The 17,955-nt window shown below is 48.8% G+C and overlaps 2 protein-coding genes across 3 annotated transcripts in view; both read right to left on the bottom strand.

The window, feature by feature from the left end:
- The window catches only part of LOC119957065 (glutaryl-CoA dehydrogenase, mitochondrial-like), a 28,557-nt gene extending 17,632 nt beyond the window's left edge, over positions 1-10,925 (bottom strand). The window contains exons 1-6 of one of the 2 annotated variants that reach the window (XM_038784697.1): positions 10,563-10,924; positions 7,143-7,181; positions 6,242-6,385; positions 3,734-3,796; positions 3,369-3,539; positions 3,150-3,279 (exon numbers count right to left, since the gene is read on the bottom strand). In XM_038784697.1, the coding sequence (XP_038640625.1) occupies positions 3,150-3,279; positions 3,369-3,539; positions 3,734-3,796; positions 6,242-6,385; positions 7,143-7,181; positions 10,563-10,662 (647 nt within the window). In that variant the 5' untranslated portion in view covers positions 10,663-10,924. Of the gene's footprint in view, positions 1-3,149; positions 3,280-3,368; positions 3,540-3,733; positions 3,797-6,241; positions 6,386-7,142; positions 7,182-10,562 lie in introns of both variants that reach the window. The other variant, XM_038784698.1, reaches the window with a different exon arrangement.
- Positions 10,926-13,297: 2,372 nt separating this feature from the next.
- LOC119957235 overlaps positions 13,298-17,955 on the bottom strand; it is a 49,213-nt gene continuing 44,555 nt past the window's right edge. Inside the window, exons 12-13 of the mRNA XM_038785078.1 lie at positions 17,393-17,486; positions 13,298-14,973 (exon numbers count right to left, since the gene is read on the bottom strand). Of these exons, the coding sequence (XP_038641006.1) occupies positions 14,576-14,973; positions 17,393-17,486 (492 nt within the window). The 3' untranslated portion in view covers positions 13,298-14,575. The remainder of the gene's footprint in view (positions 14,974-17,392; positions 17,487-17,955) is intronic.

Below are 17,955 nucleotides of genomic sequence, written 5' to 3'. Positions count from 1 at the left end.
CTTGTAGACACTATCTAACTTTATCTCAGTCAGCTGACTTCATTCGTTTGAACACCTATCAGATTTCATCTTGGTCTCTTTCATACTCTAGCGAGAACAAACCCAAGTCCCTGATCCCTAGGATTACCTTGGTAAATCTCCACTGCATCGCTCTTTAGGGCCTTCACATCCTGCCTAAATTGCTGAGCTATAGCTGGGGCCTAATAAGTGATTAAGGCTTCAGTGCAACGACTGTCCTCCCCAGACTTTTGTTTGTCTTTCAGTGCCGCCCCATCTTCAACCCAAAGTCCTTTTTTAAGCAGGTGATTAGGATCATAACGGGCTTTGTCTGGGCGAATAAGGAGATCGCTGTTGGGTCACAGTCGGGGGGTTGGCGCTGCTGAACTTTCGCAACTACTATTGGGCGGCCAATATAGCTATGATTAGGAAGTGGGCTATGGGGGGGGGGGGGGGAGCAGCTGGAGGCGGTGTCATGTAAAGCTACTAGTCTGGGAGCTTTGATAACGGCTCCTTTGCCGTTCTCGCCGACCCGTTACTCCACAAGTCCGGTGGTGGTGGCGACGGTACAAGAAGATGGAGGGATCAATGGTGCGTAAATGGGTGATGGAGGGGGGAGGGGCGCTGTGGAAAAGAATGGAGATGGCGTTATGTAGAGGTACGAGCCTGGGTGCCATGGTAACGGCGCCGTTGCCGCTCTCCCCTAAGAGGTTTACCACAAGCCCGGTGGTGGTGGTGACCCTAAGAATCTGGGGACAGTGGAGACGGCATCGGGGAGGAAACAGGGGGCTCGATGGAGGCTCCACTGGGTGGCAACCATCGGTTCATCCCAGGGAACAGGGATGGGGGATTCAGGGGGTGGCAAAGGGCGGGCATCAGCAAATTGAGGGACCTGTTTATTGGCGGGAGGTTTGCGGGCCTGGGGGAACTGGAAGATAAATTTGGGCTTCCCCAAGGGAACATGTTCAGATACTTGCAGGTAAAGGCGTTTGCTAGGCGACAGGTAGAGGGATTCCCTTTGCTGCCCTCGCAGGGGACGATGGACAGAGTGCTTTCGGGGGTGTGGGCCGGAGAGGGGAAGGTGTCTGACATTTATAAGGTAATGCAGGAGGTGGAGGAGTCGTCAGTGGAGGAGCTGAAGGCTAAATGGGAGGGGAACTTGGGGAGCAGATAGAGGACGGGACTTGGGCGGATGCCTTGGAGAGAGTCAACTCTTCCTCCTCATGTGCGAGGCTTAGTCTCATCCAATTTAAGGTGCTGCACCGGGCCCACATGTCCGGGACTAGGATGAGTAGGTTCTTCGGGGGTGAGGACAGGTGCACCAGATGTTCGGGGAGTCCTGCGAACCACGCCCATATGTTCTGGGCATGCCCGGCACTGGATGAATTCTGGAAGGGGGTGGCGGGGATGGTGTCGAGGGTGGTTGGATCCAGGGTCAAACCGGGCTGGGGACTCGCGATTTTTGGAGTTGCAGTGGAGCCGGGAGTGCAGGAGGCGAAAGAGGCTGGTGTCCTGGCCTTTGTGTCCCTAGTAGCCCGGCGGAGGATCTTGCTGCAGTGGAAGGATGCGAGGCCCCCAAGTGTGGAGACCTGCGTCAATGACATGGCGGGATTTATAAAATTGAAGAGGGTCAAATTTGCCCTGAGAGGATCAGTGCAAGGGTTCTATAAATGGTGGCAGCCTTTTCCGGACTTCCTGGCTCAAAGATAGGTAACTTGGTCAATAACAGCAGCAAAGGTGCTAGAGGACAAATTTAATCTGCCGCCAGGAAACGCCTTTTCATATCTGCAAGTACGAGCCTTCCTGAAAAAACCTTTCCGACGCTGCCACCACCGAGGATACTGGACAGGGTGGTCTCCGGCACCTGGGTGGGGGAGGGGAAGGTGTCGGATATCTACCAGGAACTACAGGAGGTGGAGGAAACCCTGGTGGAGGAGCTCAAGGGCAAGTGGGAGGAGGAGCTAGGTGAGGAGTTGGAAGCGGGTCTGTGGGCAGAGGTCCTGGGCAGGGTTAATTCCTCCTCATCATGTGCCAGGTTCAGTCTAATTCAATTTAAGGAGGCCCACCGGGCACATTTGGCGGCAGCGAGAACGAGCAAGTTTTTTTGGGTAGAAGACAGTTGTATGAGGTGCAAGGGCAGCCCTGCAAACCATGCCCACATGTTTTGGACATGCCCAGAGCTTAGAGTGTTCTGGCAAGGGTTCGCGAGGGCAATGTCCAAGGTGCTTAACACACGGGTGGTGCTGAGTCTAGAGATAGCGATTGGACTGTCAGAAGACCCGGGAGTTCAGGGGGCGAAAGAGGCCGACGTCTTGGCCTTTGCCTCCCTAGTAGCCCTGAGACGGATTTTATTCATGTGGAGGGACTCAAAGCCCCCCCGAGTGTAGAGACTTGGGTTACCGACATGGCTGGGTTTCTCAGCCTCGAGAAAATAAAGTTTGCCTTAAGAGGGTCTACGCCAGGGTTCTCTCGGAGGTCATGATGTGGAGATGCCGGCGTTGGACTGGGGTGAGCACAGTAAGAGGTCTTACAACACCAGGTTACAGTCCAACAGGTTTGTTTCAAACACGAGCTTTCGGAGCACTGCTCAGAGGTGGCAGCCGTTCGTCGACTTTCTCGGGGAAAATTAAAATGTCAGCAGCAGCAGCAATCCGTGGGGGTGGGGTGAGTGCTTCATTGGGATGGTGTGGGAAGACTGGGTCGCGTGGGGTAATGTCTATTTAATTGTTATTGTATATTCTCTTTTTGTACTACGTTAATGTTCACTCTAGTTTGTTTTGTTATTATTTTTTTTTTAAAATTTAGATTACCCAATTATTTTTTCCAATTAAGGGGCAATTTAGCGTGGCCAATCCACCTACTCTGCACATTTTTGGGTTGTGGGGGCGAAACCCACGCAGACACGGGGAGAATGTGCAAACTCCACACGGACAGTGACCCAGAGCCGGGATCGAACCTGGGACCTCAGCGCCGTGAGGCGGTTATGCTAACCACTTGGCCACCGTGCTGCCCTTGTTTTGTTATTATGGTTACTACTGTTTTATTATGAAAAATTCTGCAAAACCTTAATAAAAATACGTTTTTATTTAAAAGGGTTCAGCGCAACATACTGGCTGCATAGTGCCCTCAAGGATTCCCCCCGGTGTACATACCAAGTCTTCGATCCATTCAGTGTGTAGGTGTTACTGCTTGGGTTGAACCTGGCCTTGGTGTCCATGCTCGAAGGGTCGCTCCCGTGATTGGGCTCCGTGAGACCGAAGCAGCCCAGGATCTCCCCTTTGGCTGTGAGGACACAAAGGGACGGAATCAGCTCACCTTGCAGCAAGCTGCAGCAACGGCGCTGGATACAGGGGACAGACGTGGTCACTGACCTAGCTTCGGGAGGTACTTCAGCTTCTGCGTTTCTGTCCCGTAGGCAGCGATCGGATGCATCACCAGCGAGGACTGGACGCTCATTACTGACCGGTAGCTGCTGTCCACTCGCTCCACTTCCCGTGCAATTAGTCCGTAAGACACATACGAGGTTCCAGCACACCCATAGCCTGGAGGCATAGCAACATTGAATGTTTACGCATCCAATTCCTTTACTCAAAGCAGCAAGAATCAGAGCAAGTCAAATAAAGAGAGGAAAACGAACAGCAAAACACAGAAGAAGCCAGATGGTTATAACTTCTGTAGCAACCCATTAGGGTTAAATTGTTCTAAAGATAGGAGGTTTGTCTGAAGAGTGTGTTACCTTTAATCGTTGATCCCAATACACCCAATTCTCCCATCTCGTGCAGAATCTCACGATGAAACACTAGGAAGATTTAAAACATTAGAAATTGTTACAGTGCAGAAAGGGGCCGTTCGGCCCATCGTATACGTCGAAACTAGATCAGAAGAGAAGAAAAACTCACTCGCATACAAACTAAATGTAAATAAATTAGAATACGAGTTGCGTTGCAAGTATCTTTCGCCTGACAGTCTGCCACTCAGGCCATGGGGTAAGGACATCACCTGGTAGGCCAGTGGTGGGCAACCTGCGGCCCATCTGGGGCCCGCGAGACATTTTGTTGACCGTTACCCAGGCGCAGGGTCGCCATATTCCACGGATTTCAGTCCATACAGTTTTGTTCCTGGTTTGACTGAAGTGATTCCCACGGAAGGCGAGGGTGAGTGAAGTGAGGAGCGAGCTGATTGCTCACGACATTGACTGTGAGAGCCGTGCGCACCCTCAGCGTCCAAAGTGTAAGTATTTCTTTTTATCATTTGAAGCTGATGACAGTTTTATTTACATATAAATGATTATCCATTTTCTATAACTCATTGCAAAATATTTGGTGCGTATTAGGTTAGGTCAGGTTAGGTGGATTGGCCATGATAAATTGCCCCTAATGACCAAAAAAGGTGAGGGGTTATTGGGTAACGGGGATAGGGTGGAAGTGAGGGCTTAAATGGGTCGGTGCAGACTCGATGGGCTAAATGGCCTCCTTCTGCACTGTATGTTCTATGTATTAAATGTATTTAATCTTATCCATGGGGCCACGGTTAGTGAACAATCCCAATTTCAATCTTGCGACCCACTGAGATGAAGGAGGGTCACTCGTGCGGCCCACTCACTGGCCCAGGCTGCACACTCACTGGCCCAGGCTGCACACTCACTGGCCCAGGCTGCACACTCACTGGCCCACGTTGCCCACTCACTGGCCCACGTTGCCCACTCACTGGCCCACGTTGCCCACTCACTGGCCCACGTTGCCCACTCACTGGCCCACGTTGCCCACTCACTGGCCCACGTTGCCCACTCACTGGCCCACGTTGCCCACTCACTGGCCCACGTTGCCCACTCACTGGCCCACGTTGCCCACTCACTGGCCCACGTTGCCCACTCACTACAGTAGATCATTTGATTCAATCCCAGTCCGTGTGGAATTAACTAATCTCAGCCAGGCATCCGTGACTGTTACAACCGGCGCAAACTTCTCACATGTGAGCTGAGGGAACAGGGCGACAGGACAACTCATCCAAACCTTGAGAATCACAAACAGCCGAAAATAAATATAAATAGATGTCCCACCTAACCCCCCTACGCCCATTTGTTACCCCAAGCACCATTTATACATTTTTTCCTTATTTACTATTAACAAAATCCTTCACAGTTTTCAACAATTAAATCTCCCCTTAACCTTCTCTGCTTGCATGCAGGTTCGAGATTTTGCCAGAAAGGAGATACAGAGCTTCCCAGCAGAGCCGGCATCCACATTGCTGGAGGTGCTGACGACAGGGGGACTGGAGAAGAGGGTAGTATTGTGGGCTTATGGGGGGAGAAGGCACAACTAGAAGGGATCAAGGCAAAGTGGAAGAGTTGGGAGAGGGTATGGAGGAGGGTGTGAGGTGTTCCGGAGGGTGAATGCCTCCACCTAGTGTGCGAGGTTGGGGCGGATACAGCTGAAGGTGGTGCACAGAGCGCACCTTACAAGGATGAGCCGGCTCTTTGAGGGGGTAGAAGATGTGTGTGAACGTTGCGGGGGGGGGGGGGGGGGGCGCAGACCACGTTCATATGTTTTGGTCCTGTCCAAAGCTGGAGGATTACTGGAAGGAGGTGTTTAGGGTAATCTCCAAAGTGGTGCATCTGAAACTGGACCCGGGCCCTCGGGAGGCCATATTCAGGGTGTTGGACCAGCCGGAGTTGGAAACGGGCGCGGAGGCGGATGTTGTAGCCTTCGCCTCGTTGATCGCCCGAAGGCGGATCCTGTTGGGATGGAGATCAACCTCTCCACCCTGTGCCCTGGCAGGGGTGGGGAGACCTGCTGGAATGCTTAACGCTTGACAAGGTCAAATTCGAACTGAGGGGAAGGATGGAGGAGTTCTACAATTCATGGACGTTATTCATTATGCACTTTCGAGAATTGGATCACACCCTCTCAGCATCTACCCTGTCAAACCCCTTAAGAATCCTATCAATGAGATCACCTCTCATTCTTCTAAATTCCAATAAGGCCCAACCTGTTTGACCTTTGCTCATAAGACAATCCCTTCGCGGGGGTCATCCTAGTGAACCTTCTCTGAACTGCCTCCAATGAAATAACATATTTCCTTAAATAAGGGGATCAAAACTGCTCACGGTGCGGTACTGCTCAAGACGAATCACCCCTGGTAATATTTCCATCTGATCTGGAATATACAGGAGGACTTTGGCACATGACGCGAAAGGAATAATTTACCGCTAATTAATCACTAGCCTGCTGGGCGGGTACCGTACCTTCATTGCGGTTGGCCAGGAGAATCCTTGGCATCAGCTTCGATTGGCAATAGGTGCGGAAAGTGTCTCTGATCATTATTTCTTCCTCGGTGAGCTGGCCCTCCAGATTCAAGGGATCCCGCCAATCAAACTGGACCTTCGGCGCTGTGGCGGGTGGGTGGGGGGAGGGGGTAATGAGAAATGATCCGACTTAGTAAGGTAAAATCCAAACAAACAAAGATTGTAACATGGGATGGACATTAATGGCGGGGTTAATTACCCCATTAGAATGCTATTTTTAGAAATATTTTCCAATTAAGGGGAAATTTAGCACGGCCAATCCACCTACTCTGCACATCTTTGGGTTGTGGGGGTGAAACCCACGCAAACACGGGGAGAATGTGCAAACTCCACACGGACAGTGCCCGGGGGCCGGGATCGAACCCGGGAACTCAGCGCCGTGAGACTGCTACGCCACCGCGCTGCGCCTCGAATGCTTTTCTTACAATCTTGGTTAACTTCTATTATCTGCACCATGTTAACCCACTTAAGCCGCTGTTCAATTACAAGCTAACCTAGGGCAGCACGGTGGCGCAGTGGTTAGCATTGCTACCGCATGGTGCCGGGGTCCCAGGTTCGAATCCCGAATCTGGGTCCTGTCCATGTGGGGTTTGCACATTCTCCCCGTGTTTGCGTGGGTTTTGCCCCCACAACCCAAAGATGTGCAGGGTAGGTGAATTGGCCATGCTAAATTTTAATTGGAAAAAAAGAATTGGGTACTCTAAATTAAAAAAAATATATATTTTTTAAAAATAACCAGAAATGTAACGTTCTAGAGAATAGTTTGCAGTAAAATATTAAACTGCAACATCCACAAAGATCCTCCGCGCTGTGCAATGAAGCATCAAGTCACACAACTTACGCTTTGAAATTTTCTGCTCTTCGAATTTTTCATCTTTCTCTGTAAGAGGGGGATAAAAAAGTGGTTTGAACAGTGTCTGCGAGGAATTCTTAGCCTTGCTAGCAGCTGGGGAGGTCTGTGTTGCTCTTGGACCACCTTGGTGAAGCTAGATATTTCCCAGGACTTGCTTTGGGATTCCAGTTAGATAGAATCAGAGAAAGGCCGTGCGATGTTAGAATCAGAGAAAGGCCGTGCGATGTTAGAATCAGAGAAAGGCCGTGCGATGTTAGAATCAGAGAAAGGCCGTGCGATGTTAGAATCAGAGAAAGGCCGTGCGATGTTAGAATCGGAGAAAGGCCGTGCGATGTTAGAATCAGAGAAAGGCCGTGCGATGTTAGAATCAGAGAAAGGCCGTGCGATGTTAGAATCAGAGAAAGGCCGTGCGTTTGCTTTGGGATGTGTGCATTTTTATTGCCCCTCAAGGTGGAGGAGGTGGTGATGAGCCGCTGCAGGCCCCAGGTATACCCACAGAACAGTCAGACAGGGAAAATCCAGGATTTTGAAGTCCGGGAAACCAGGCTAATCGTATTTCCAACACTCATCCTATGACTTACGGCAGACCCGAAACTGCCTCCCTTGCTAAATACGACAAAGACAGGCACAGGGGGACAATGGTTAGCATTCGAGGACCCGGGTTCGTTTGGAGTTTGCACATTCTCCCCTGCGCAGGTCTCACCCCCCACAACCCAAAGATGTGCAGGGTAGGTGGATTGGCCAGTCTAAATCGCCCCTTAATTGGAAAAAAATAATTGGGTACTGTAAATTTATTTAAAAAAAGGAAAAAAAAACAATGGCAAAGACACGTTTTGACAAAGAATTGGTCAAATACTACTTGAAATGAAAATCGCTTATTGTCACGAGTAGGCTTCAATGAAGTTACTATGAAAAGCCCCTAGTCGCCACATTCCGGCGCTTGTCCGGGGAGGCTGGTACGGGAATCGAACCGTGCTGCTGGCCTGCCTTGGTCTGCTTTAAAAGCCAGCGATTTAGCCCAATGAGCTAAACCAGCCCCATCATAGTGGCATCCTAATCATTGATAGGAGAGCGATGTGCAACAAGATACCTCAGGTGTGGTCGCGCCAAGGCCCTGTATAATTGCAGTAGATCATTCCTGCTCCTGTACTCGAATCCTTTCCCAATGAAGGCCAATGTACCATTTGCCATCTTCACCGCCTGCTGTACTTGCAAAGCAGTGACTGGAGTATGAGGACACCCAAGTCTCATTAATCACCTTCTCTCCATAGGACCAGAGAATTCCTATGGCAAAGGAGGCCATTCAGCCCATCGAGTCTGCACTGACCCTCTAAAAGAGTACCCTACCTAGGCCCACCCCGACCTATCCCCGTAACGCCACCTAACCTGCACAATCTCTCAATCCATAGCCATTCAGATAATAATCTACCTTCCTGTTTCTGCTACCAAAGTGGATAACCTCGCATTTATCTAAATCATACTGCAGCGGCCTATTCTTTTGGCCACTCACTCAGCCTGTCCAAATTGCACTGAAGCATCTCTGCATCCTCCTCACAGCTCCCCTTCCCCCCCAGCTTTGTGTCATCCCTAACTTTGGAGATATTACATTTAGTTCCTTCGCCCAAAATCATTCATCTATATTGTAAATAGCTGAGGTCCTAGCACTGACCCCTGCAGTACCCCACTAGTCACTGTCTACTACTTGGAAAAATACTCATTTATTCCTACTCTTGGTTTCCTGTCTGCCAACCAGTTTTCTATCCTTCTCAATACACTCTCCTTAATCCCATGTGTTCTAATTTCTTACGTGGGACTTTGTCAAAAGCCGTCCGAAAGCCCAAATAACTACATCCACTGGCTCCCCTCTACCAGTTACATCCATGAAGAATTCCTCTAGATTTGTCAAGCATGATTTCCTTTTCGTAAATCCATACGGACTCTGTCCAATCCTGCCATTATTTTCCAGGCTCTTGCGATTAAATCTTTTATAATGGACTCCAGCATTTTCCCCACTTCCGACGTCAGGCTGACTGCTCTACAATTCCCTGTTTTCTCTCTACCTCCCTTTTTAAATAGTGGGGTTACATCAGCTACCCTCCAATCTCCAATTTCCCGTACCAGCCTCCCCGAACAGGCGCCGGAACGTGGCAACTAGGGGCTTTTCACAGTAACTTCATTTGAAGCCTACTAGTGACAATAAGCGATTTTCATTTCATTTTTCATTTCATCTGTAGGGACTCTTCCAGAGCCATAGAATCTTAGTGGGTGCATTGGTGGTCACCTTCCATTTCTCGGGCCACTTCCTCAAGTACGCTAGGATATAGATCATCAGGACCCAGGGATTTACCAGCCTTCAATCCCATCAATTTTCCCAACACCATTTCCCAGCTAATACAAATTTCCTTCAGTTCCTCCCTCGCACTAAACCCCAAATTCCCCAACATTTCTGGTACATTATTTGCGTCCTCCGTTATGAAGACAGAACCAAAGTATGTATGTATTTGGCTGTCAGCCATTTCTTTATACCCCATTATAAATCCCCGATTCTGACTGTAGGTTTCTGACTGCATCTTCAATCCTTTTTCTCTTCCCATACCTACAATCGATGACGGTTTAAGGCAATCATCACTGAGATTAGCTTTATTATATCGACAAGCTTCCAACTCTAGTTATTAATTAATTGGATCTGGGGGAGGGGGCTCGAGGCCAACAGCATGCGTTCAATTCCCGTACCAGCTGAGGTTATTCAGTTTTTAATATAAATTTAGAGTACCCAATTCATTTTTTCCAATTTAGGGGCAATTTATTGAGGCCAATTCACCTAGCTTGCACATCTTTGGGTTGTGGGGGCGAAACCCACGCAGACACGGGGAGAATGTGCAAACTCCACACGGACAGTGACCCAGAGCCGGGATCGAACCTGGGACCTCTGTGCCGTGAGGCAGCAGGGCTAACCCACTGTGCCACCCACATATTCATGAAGACTCCCCCCCCTTCTCAACCTTGCCCCTCACTTGAGGTGTGGTCACCCTCAGGTTAAGATATCATCAGTCAGCTCTCCCCCTAAAACGGGGAAAGCAGCCTATGGTCATCCGAGACTATGGCGACTTTAATTTAACTTAATAGGATTTAAACCCATGGTGGGATTTGAACCCATGGCCCCATATTACTTCTGGATTACTTCTCCAGGGGCACTACCACCACACCGCCTTCCACTGTAGATAATATAGCATACAAATGATTATTCCACTTTAGTCGAGGCCTGTGTGGAAGAACAAATCCCAGGATGTCTGCCCCCTCCCTCACTCGCCCCAAAGTTACACAACAGGATCTAAGAATAAACGCCCTCGCCGCCTCTGCGGGGCGGCACTATAAATAGGTGTTGGGTGACATTAAAAGGCCGTCTACCTTGGAAGGCTTTCGCCGTCCCCTGTGTCCTGAAAGAGCCGACGGCTGCCGTCCGCCTGGCGGTGCTCAGGAGGCTCCGAGCCGCTTGCCTCAAGGCCATGAGCCGATCGAGCAGGTCCAAGGGCACCCTTGCCAGCACCTCCTCCGCGGGGTCTAGGTGTTGTCCCTCTGCAGGCCAGCACCTGGGGACTGCTGCAATAAACGGAGTGGGTTTTATTTTAAAACTCCCAAAAAAGGCCTTTTCCGAATGGAGGTGCTTCCCGCAGGTAACAGGACCATCACCTGGCGGCTGGAAGCAATGTGAAACTGGCACAGAACTCGCTACTATGTGTTCCACCGGGGCTGACGTCACAATCAGTGACTGGCAACCACTGTAGCCAATGTCTGTCTGAACGTTCCAAACACACTGAAGGCAGCCAGTCCCCTGCCTGCTTTTGCAACCTGCCCTAGTCTAGTAAAGGATGAAGTCTAATTGGTCAGTGAGGAGGGTGGGGAACATTGATCCTCAAGAATGCTGCTGATTGTTTTATTTGGGGGGGGGGTGGGAACATATCCTTCAGGGGAGGTCAGCGGCTCTTTAAAAGTTTTAAAACTTGTTTTAAAAGCACAATTTGAAATACTTGCACAAGTACATTGCTGCGGATGCTGAAACCCGAGGCAGAAATGCTGGGCAATATCAGCAGCAGGTCCGGCAGTCAGGAGAGAGAACGTTTGGAGTTTGGAAGCAAGACTCCGGGCTCGATTTAGCGGAAATGAAACAGAGTCCCGTGCCCAGCGCCTGCTTTCCCCAGCGCTGGCAAAATGCCACCTTGGCACCATGGCACTGGAGTCTGTCGCCCTGGCAGGGCCCCCTGCCAGTGCCACCCAGGCACCCTACCCTGGCAGTGGAAGGTGGCCCTGCCATATTGGCAGTGCCAAGGTGAGCAAGTGGCATCAAAAGTGCCAGAGTGCCACCCCACCCGACTGATGGCCTCCGACCGCCTGGGAGGAGACCCAACCCCCCACCCCCACCCCCAAGTGCCATTCCGTCTGGTCCCGATTATGGAGACCAGTGCTAAACCGTGCTCGGCTGGAGTGTTCACAGCGAGGGGGTTCGATCCTAGGCGCGGGTTAGATTGGGTGAGTGCATTTTCAACTGTGCCTAACACAGCAGTTAGATCTTGCCAGGTGTGGCAAGCCGGATAAATCCCAGCAAGAAGTTTACCAGCCGCGTCGTGTCCCGAGGATGGGCGCGGCCGTCAGATTTTGCCTTCTTTGGCAAAGCCTTTGTGACAAAGAGTCATCCAGACTCAAAGTAGGGTGATCATTGCTCGGCACAACATCGAGGGCCGAAGGGCCTGTTCTGTGCTGTACTGTTCTATGTTCTAAAACCTGAGAGCTCCCACAGAATACTGACAGACATGCTGAGCCTGTCCGGTATTTTCTGTTTCCGAATATGTGCAATCGACAACATGTGGTTAAAGTTACACAATGTCACCAAGGAGCGATGGTCGAACAAAATTTCACGCCAATGCCACCTCAGTGATGACCAAAAAGAATAATAATAATAATTGCTTATTGTCACAAGCGAGCTTCAATGAAGTTACTGTGAAAAGCCCCTAGTCAAGCTTGGTCAAGGGAGGTATAGGTTTCTGAGGGGAAACGGGAGGTGGGAGAGGATTAGAGAGTATATTCCAGAGTTTAGGATCTTGGCGGGGTTCCCTTTCAGCGAGTGATTTTAAAATCAGGAATGGCCCAGGAGGCCAGGATCGGAGGAACATTGAGATTGTGCAGCTTTTTGGGTCGGAAGAGGCCACAGATAGAGGGAAATGTTCCTCATGTACGGGTTTTGAAAATATGGATGGGAAGTTTTAATTAGAGGCAGTGTTTAATTACTGGCCCCGCTTATAAAGAGGAAAACAAAGGCAGCACGGTGGCGCAGTGGGTTAGCCCTGCAGCCTCACGGCGCCGAGGTCCCAGGTTCGATCCCGGCTCTGGGTCACTGTCCGTGTGGATGTTTGCACATTCTCCCCGTTTCTGCGTGGGTGTCGCCCCCACAACCCAAAAGATGTGCAGAGTAGGTGGATTGGCCACGCTAAATTTCCCCTTAATTGAAAAAAATGAATTGGGTACACTAAATTTATAAAAAAAAGAGGAAAACAAATCTTTCTGACACCTGCAGATGGTGAGCGGAAAAATTTGTGTTGTTGAAATTAACCCCCTCCTGTCCGTAATGATGTAGATTCTGATAGATGCAAAGTAATTTCATTACAATATTGGAAATGAAGCACAAATTTATTTAACAAATTAAGTTACACATATCTGTTGCATGGAAAATGCTATAGAAATTACAAATAGTTTTATTTTTATATGGGTTACAAACCATTTATTATCCCCTGGGATAGATCACCCGGTCATGGATGTACCTAACAATTGTGTTCGGGCACCACGGTAGCATAGTAATTAGCATAATTGCTTCACAGCTCCAGGGTCCCGGGTTCGATTCCCAGCTTGGGTCACTGTCTGTGCGGAGTCTGCACGTTCTCCCCGTGTCTGTGTGGGTTTCCTCTGGGTGCTCCGGTTTCCCCTCTCAGTCCAAAGATGTGCAGGTTAGGTGGACTGCCATGCTAAATTGCCCTTAGCGTCCAAAATTGCCCTTAGTGTTGGGTGGGGTTACTGAGATATGGGGACAGGGTGCAGGTGTGCGGTTGGGTAGGGTGCTCTTTCCAAGAGCTGGTGCAGACTCGATGGGCCGAATGGCCTCCTTCTGCACTGTAAATTCTATGAAAACAGCAGTAAAATGAATTTAACAAGACACAATAGGAAGCGAGGTCGAGCAACAGGTCGAAATCAAGCCTAGAGACAGCAGTAGTCAGTATTCAAAAGGCCCCAATGTGTAGATGCTCCTCTCCCAGTAATAGGTTTAGAAGGCAGTTTAGATAAGAATCAGATGTGAGTACCTTATGAAAAGAAACAGATCATAGACGATTTTGAAGATCAATGAGGCGTACATATGTTAATATCTAGAGTCAAGGAAGTTGATAGGGGCAGACAGCCAAATACACAGAAGGCATAAAATCAAAGAGGAACAATGGTATAATTAGCCGGACTTTCAGAAGCCAGGGAGGCCAGTTAACATCCCGCAAACTCAGGAAGCAGACAAGCCAGTTTCCAGCCACCATGCCTGAAGGACAAGTTTGACAGCTCACTGCTTCAAATGTCAACAAAATGCCAAGGCAGTGTCGATAACCTTCATAAAGGCAGTTTAAATATCTTTGGTGGACCAGGAAAAGACGTTTCCTAAACGTGATTATCATCCCTGTATTGTGTGGTAATTTATAAGGTGGTAATTTAATCTGGATGTTGTTCAACGACACGGGGAAGTCTTACGTAGTTCAGGTATTGTCGATATATTTTGGAATAATGGGTACATTCTCCATAAACTGTTTAGTAATCCCTGTTCGTGTTCATGTGTATTTGTCTTTACTTTAATAATTGCTGCACGATGACAGGGCTAATTATTCTCACTGGGGTTTCACTTGATTCCTCAACCCCACAGGCCAATTCTCCGAGTTGGGATACCCTCAAAGATAACATCACTGTGCTTTGTAACAGAATATTGGGGGCTCGAGTCCAGGATTGTAAAAAGATTAATTCCTTGGGTGTAGATAATTTTCACTTTTGAACTGTAACGAGACTGAGAAATGAGTGGAACCAATTAAAAATGGGTTGTTTTTGCTGGTTAGTCTCGCTCTTTTATTGAGTAACTTAGGTTAACTGTTTTGTATGATTTTGTTTATTATGGAAAATTTTTAATAAAAGTATATATTTTTTTAAGTCGACTCGAAATGTGAACTCTGATTTTCTCCCCTCCATAGATGCTGCCAGACCTGCTGAGTTTTCTCACCGTCTTTTGTTTTTTATTTCATTGTAAAGGCTATGGATTTTGTTATTTTGTGCTAACGAAACATGCAAGGCAGAAATTCCTGGCATCAACATTCCCTTAGGAATGTGCAAAGTGCATTTTTCAATCATCACCAGCCTTCTAGTGCTTCCCTGCTGGTAACAGTCTTTGTTGGAGTTTCGCCGCTTGCCCGGGAGTTTGGTGTCACTGCCTGGTTGCCGTCCCCAGACCTCTCTGGGGCTGGCGAGGTGGTGCTGGCTTGGACTGCGCAGGCACGCTTGCCCAGTGCTCGAAGCAGTGACGCCACCTCGGGGCACAAAGCATGGACCTCCCACACGATGATGTCGGACACAGCCTGGCACATCACAGCAACCTCCTTCAGTGGTTCGAGGCTGCCCAGACCATTGTCTCCGACGTTGACTGCCCGAATCCTGGTCAGAACAATATCCGAGAGGCTCCGGGGCGCTGGGCAGCTTTGGCTGTTGAGGGTTGCCTGTAGCAAAGCCTGGTATGTCAGCAGTGCCTCCTCTGCAATTAAAAAGAACCAGGGATTTCAGCGCAGGATAGCCATCACCACTGCCTTTGCCTTTTTCCTCCATATTATGAGGCTGCATCTCCTCCCTTACACTTTAGCAGTTGGATATGGATCAGCAAATATCAAAAAGAAACACTATGCCCACTCATTGTTTCGTCAACAGCAAAGATGGTTAAACAGATGAATATCCATTCCGAATTAGACAGCAGAAGACATTCTGATGATTCACAATTGTTTTATCGTCTACCCCAGTTCAGTATAAACACCGGTTTCCTCCCTGCCCTTCTGGATCCTCGCCCTGTCCAGGAGCAACTCCCCCGGTGGGGGAAAACCCAGCTCTTAAGTACAAGCTTCTAAGGGCTCTCGATACACTGTGAAGGCTTACTCTTAAAGGGGCGAGCATTTCTAACAGGGTCAAAGGCGTGGGACGATGATAGGCTTGTCCTGTGAGGAGGGATTGAGTAGAATGGGTCAATATCTCGTCGAGATTAGGTGGCGATCTCATTGAAGTGGAGGGACTGGCAGGGAGGGGTGCTGTTTCTGCTGGCTGGGGACCTGGTAGGGGCAGCATCTGGATAAGGAAATCACCATTCGGGCCTGAGATAAGGAGAAATTCTTCATTCTGGGGGTTGTAAATACGAGGAACACTCCTCCCCAAATGTCGCTGATCAGTCAGTGAGTATATTGTAGGTGGAGATCGATTATTTCGACATTAAGGGATACGGGGATAGGTCGGGAAAGTTGAGTTCAGAGATGTGCCATGACCCCACTGAATAATGGAACAGGTTTGAGGAGCTGAATGTCCTGTACCTGCTTCCAAACCTTTGCTCATGACGTAAATTTCAGGATGCAAGTTTCTTGCTGTGGGAAAGGATACAGCAGAAAATCTGATCATTTATTTCTACTGGGCTAAGTGCTAGAAAATGGAATTAGAATAGTTAGGTGGTTGTTTCTGACTGGCACAGATGAGATGGACCAGTGGGCTTTTTCTGTGCTGTAGACTTCGATGATTCTACAAACGTCAGGTAGATGGTATTTGAAAATGTGTGAATATAAGTACCGTTAATAATGCAAAGTACTTTATTTAAAGAAAAATCTACCAACTATAGAACCATAGAAACGCTACAGTACAGAACAACACCATTTGGTCCATCATGACTACACGGACCCTCTGAAAGAGCACCCTACCTCGGCCCACTCCCTCGCCCTCTCCCCGTAACCACATCTCACCTGATTATCTTTGAACACTAAGGGGCAATTTATCATGGCCAAGCCACTTAACCTGCACATCTTTGGACTGTGGGAGGAAATCGGAGCACCCGGAGGAAACCCACGCAGACACGGGGAGAACGTGCAGACTCCGCACAGTCACCCGAGGTCGGAATTGAACCTGGGACTGCTGTGAGGCAGCAGTGCTAACTGCCGTGCCACCGTGCTGCCCCCAATGTGACAGATTGACACAGGCCACATGTTTTATTTCACTCAAGTGGTCTTGGAGTCAGCTGTGACTCACTGATGAGGCTCTTGTTTGAGTCAACAGGTTGTGGGTTCAAGTCCTGCCTTAGGCACGATCTAGGTAACACTTCACTTGCGACACTGCTTTGTCACAGGTGCCACCTTTTGGATAAGATGGTATGTCGAAGCCCTGTCTGTCCTCCCAGGCGAACCGGAGAGATCCACAAAGCTATTTGAAGATGGGTGGGGGAGTTCTCCCAATATTCATCCTTTAATCAATATCGTTAATTGGATTTTCAAGTGGCCACAGTCCTGATTGTGCGGCCTTCCTGTGTGCAAGTCAGCTGCTGTGTACAAAGGAGCTAAATCAATGCAACTCTTTCTATCAAAGTGGACAACAAACGAATAGTGGGCTGCACAACTGCATCTCCTGCTGGTCAACTGTGCTGCAGGATTCAGAGAGAGTGGATTTCTGGAGCAGGCCAGCCTTCGGCCCTCCTGCTGGGCAGAGTGACCCAGAGAATAAAATAACAGAACAAGTTTTGCTGTAAAGGAGAGAATTCTTGTCAAAACTTTTCATCTTGCACTCATCAGGACAACCCACGCGAATTTCACAGGGCCCTGTTCTTAGCAGACAGGAAGAACATGTGCGCACATTGCACCCGTTACGGCTAAACAAAATAAGTGACAGCCATTCGCTGGTTCATTCCTCAGGGCAATGCCTTGACCAATCAGAGTCAAGCTGCCCCGTCTACATTTCAAACCATGCTTGGCAGTTGACTGTCAGTCACCATCAACTGGTGCATACTCCATGGCCAATCACCTCGACCAATCAGTGCTCTCTTCTCAAACAGTATAAATTGTTGTTACCTTTGGCATTCCTGCGGGCTGTCCAGATGGGTGCAAGGTGAAAAGCGTGCTACCAAACGATTATAAAAGAATGAGAAAAATAGCTACCTAAAACTTTGGGCTGCGTGTTGAGTATGTCAGCTGGTCCACTGGTTGATCCGTTTGATTTAATGCCTCTCATGGTTTCATTTGTTAGGAGTGCCTGAGCACAAAGAGAAATCCCATTTAAAACACAACTTCTCTGTACATTGAATTAAAACTTCCATAACCAAATGGTGTCTATGTACCAATATCTATGGGAGTCCCACCATCGACAGCATTTACACTGTGACCCTTTATCGTGATTCATGACTTTGTTTTAGAAGAAGATTACTTTTCCACAGTGAAAGTTTTATTCCAAGATGCTGGACTTATGATTCTCTCCAACAAGAGAGAATCTACCCATTGCCCCTTGACATTCAATGGCAACACCATCACCGAATCATAGATCATAGAATTTACAGTGCAGAAGGAGGCCATTCAGCCCATCGAGTCTGCACCAACTCTTGGAAAGAGCACCCTAACCAAGTTCAACACCTCCACCCTATCCCAATAATCCAGTAACCCCACCCAACACTAAGGGCAATTTTGGACATTAAGGGCAATTTATCATGGCCAATCCACCTAACCTG

This window comes from Scyliorhinus canicula, chromosome 25 (assembly GCF_902713615.1).
Source record: "Scyliorhinus canicula chromosome 25, sScyCan1.1, whole genome shotgun sequence".
In the NCBI taxonomy this organism is placed as follows: domain Eukaryota; kingdom Metazoa; phylum Chordata; class Chondrichthyes; order Carcharhiniformes; family Scyliorhinidae; genus Scyliorhinus; species Scyliorhinus canicula.
Note: the sequence above shows the minus strand (reverse complement) of the source record. Positions and strands in the feature narration are given on the sequence as shown.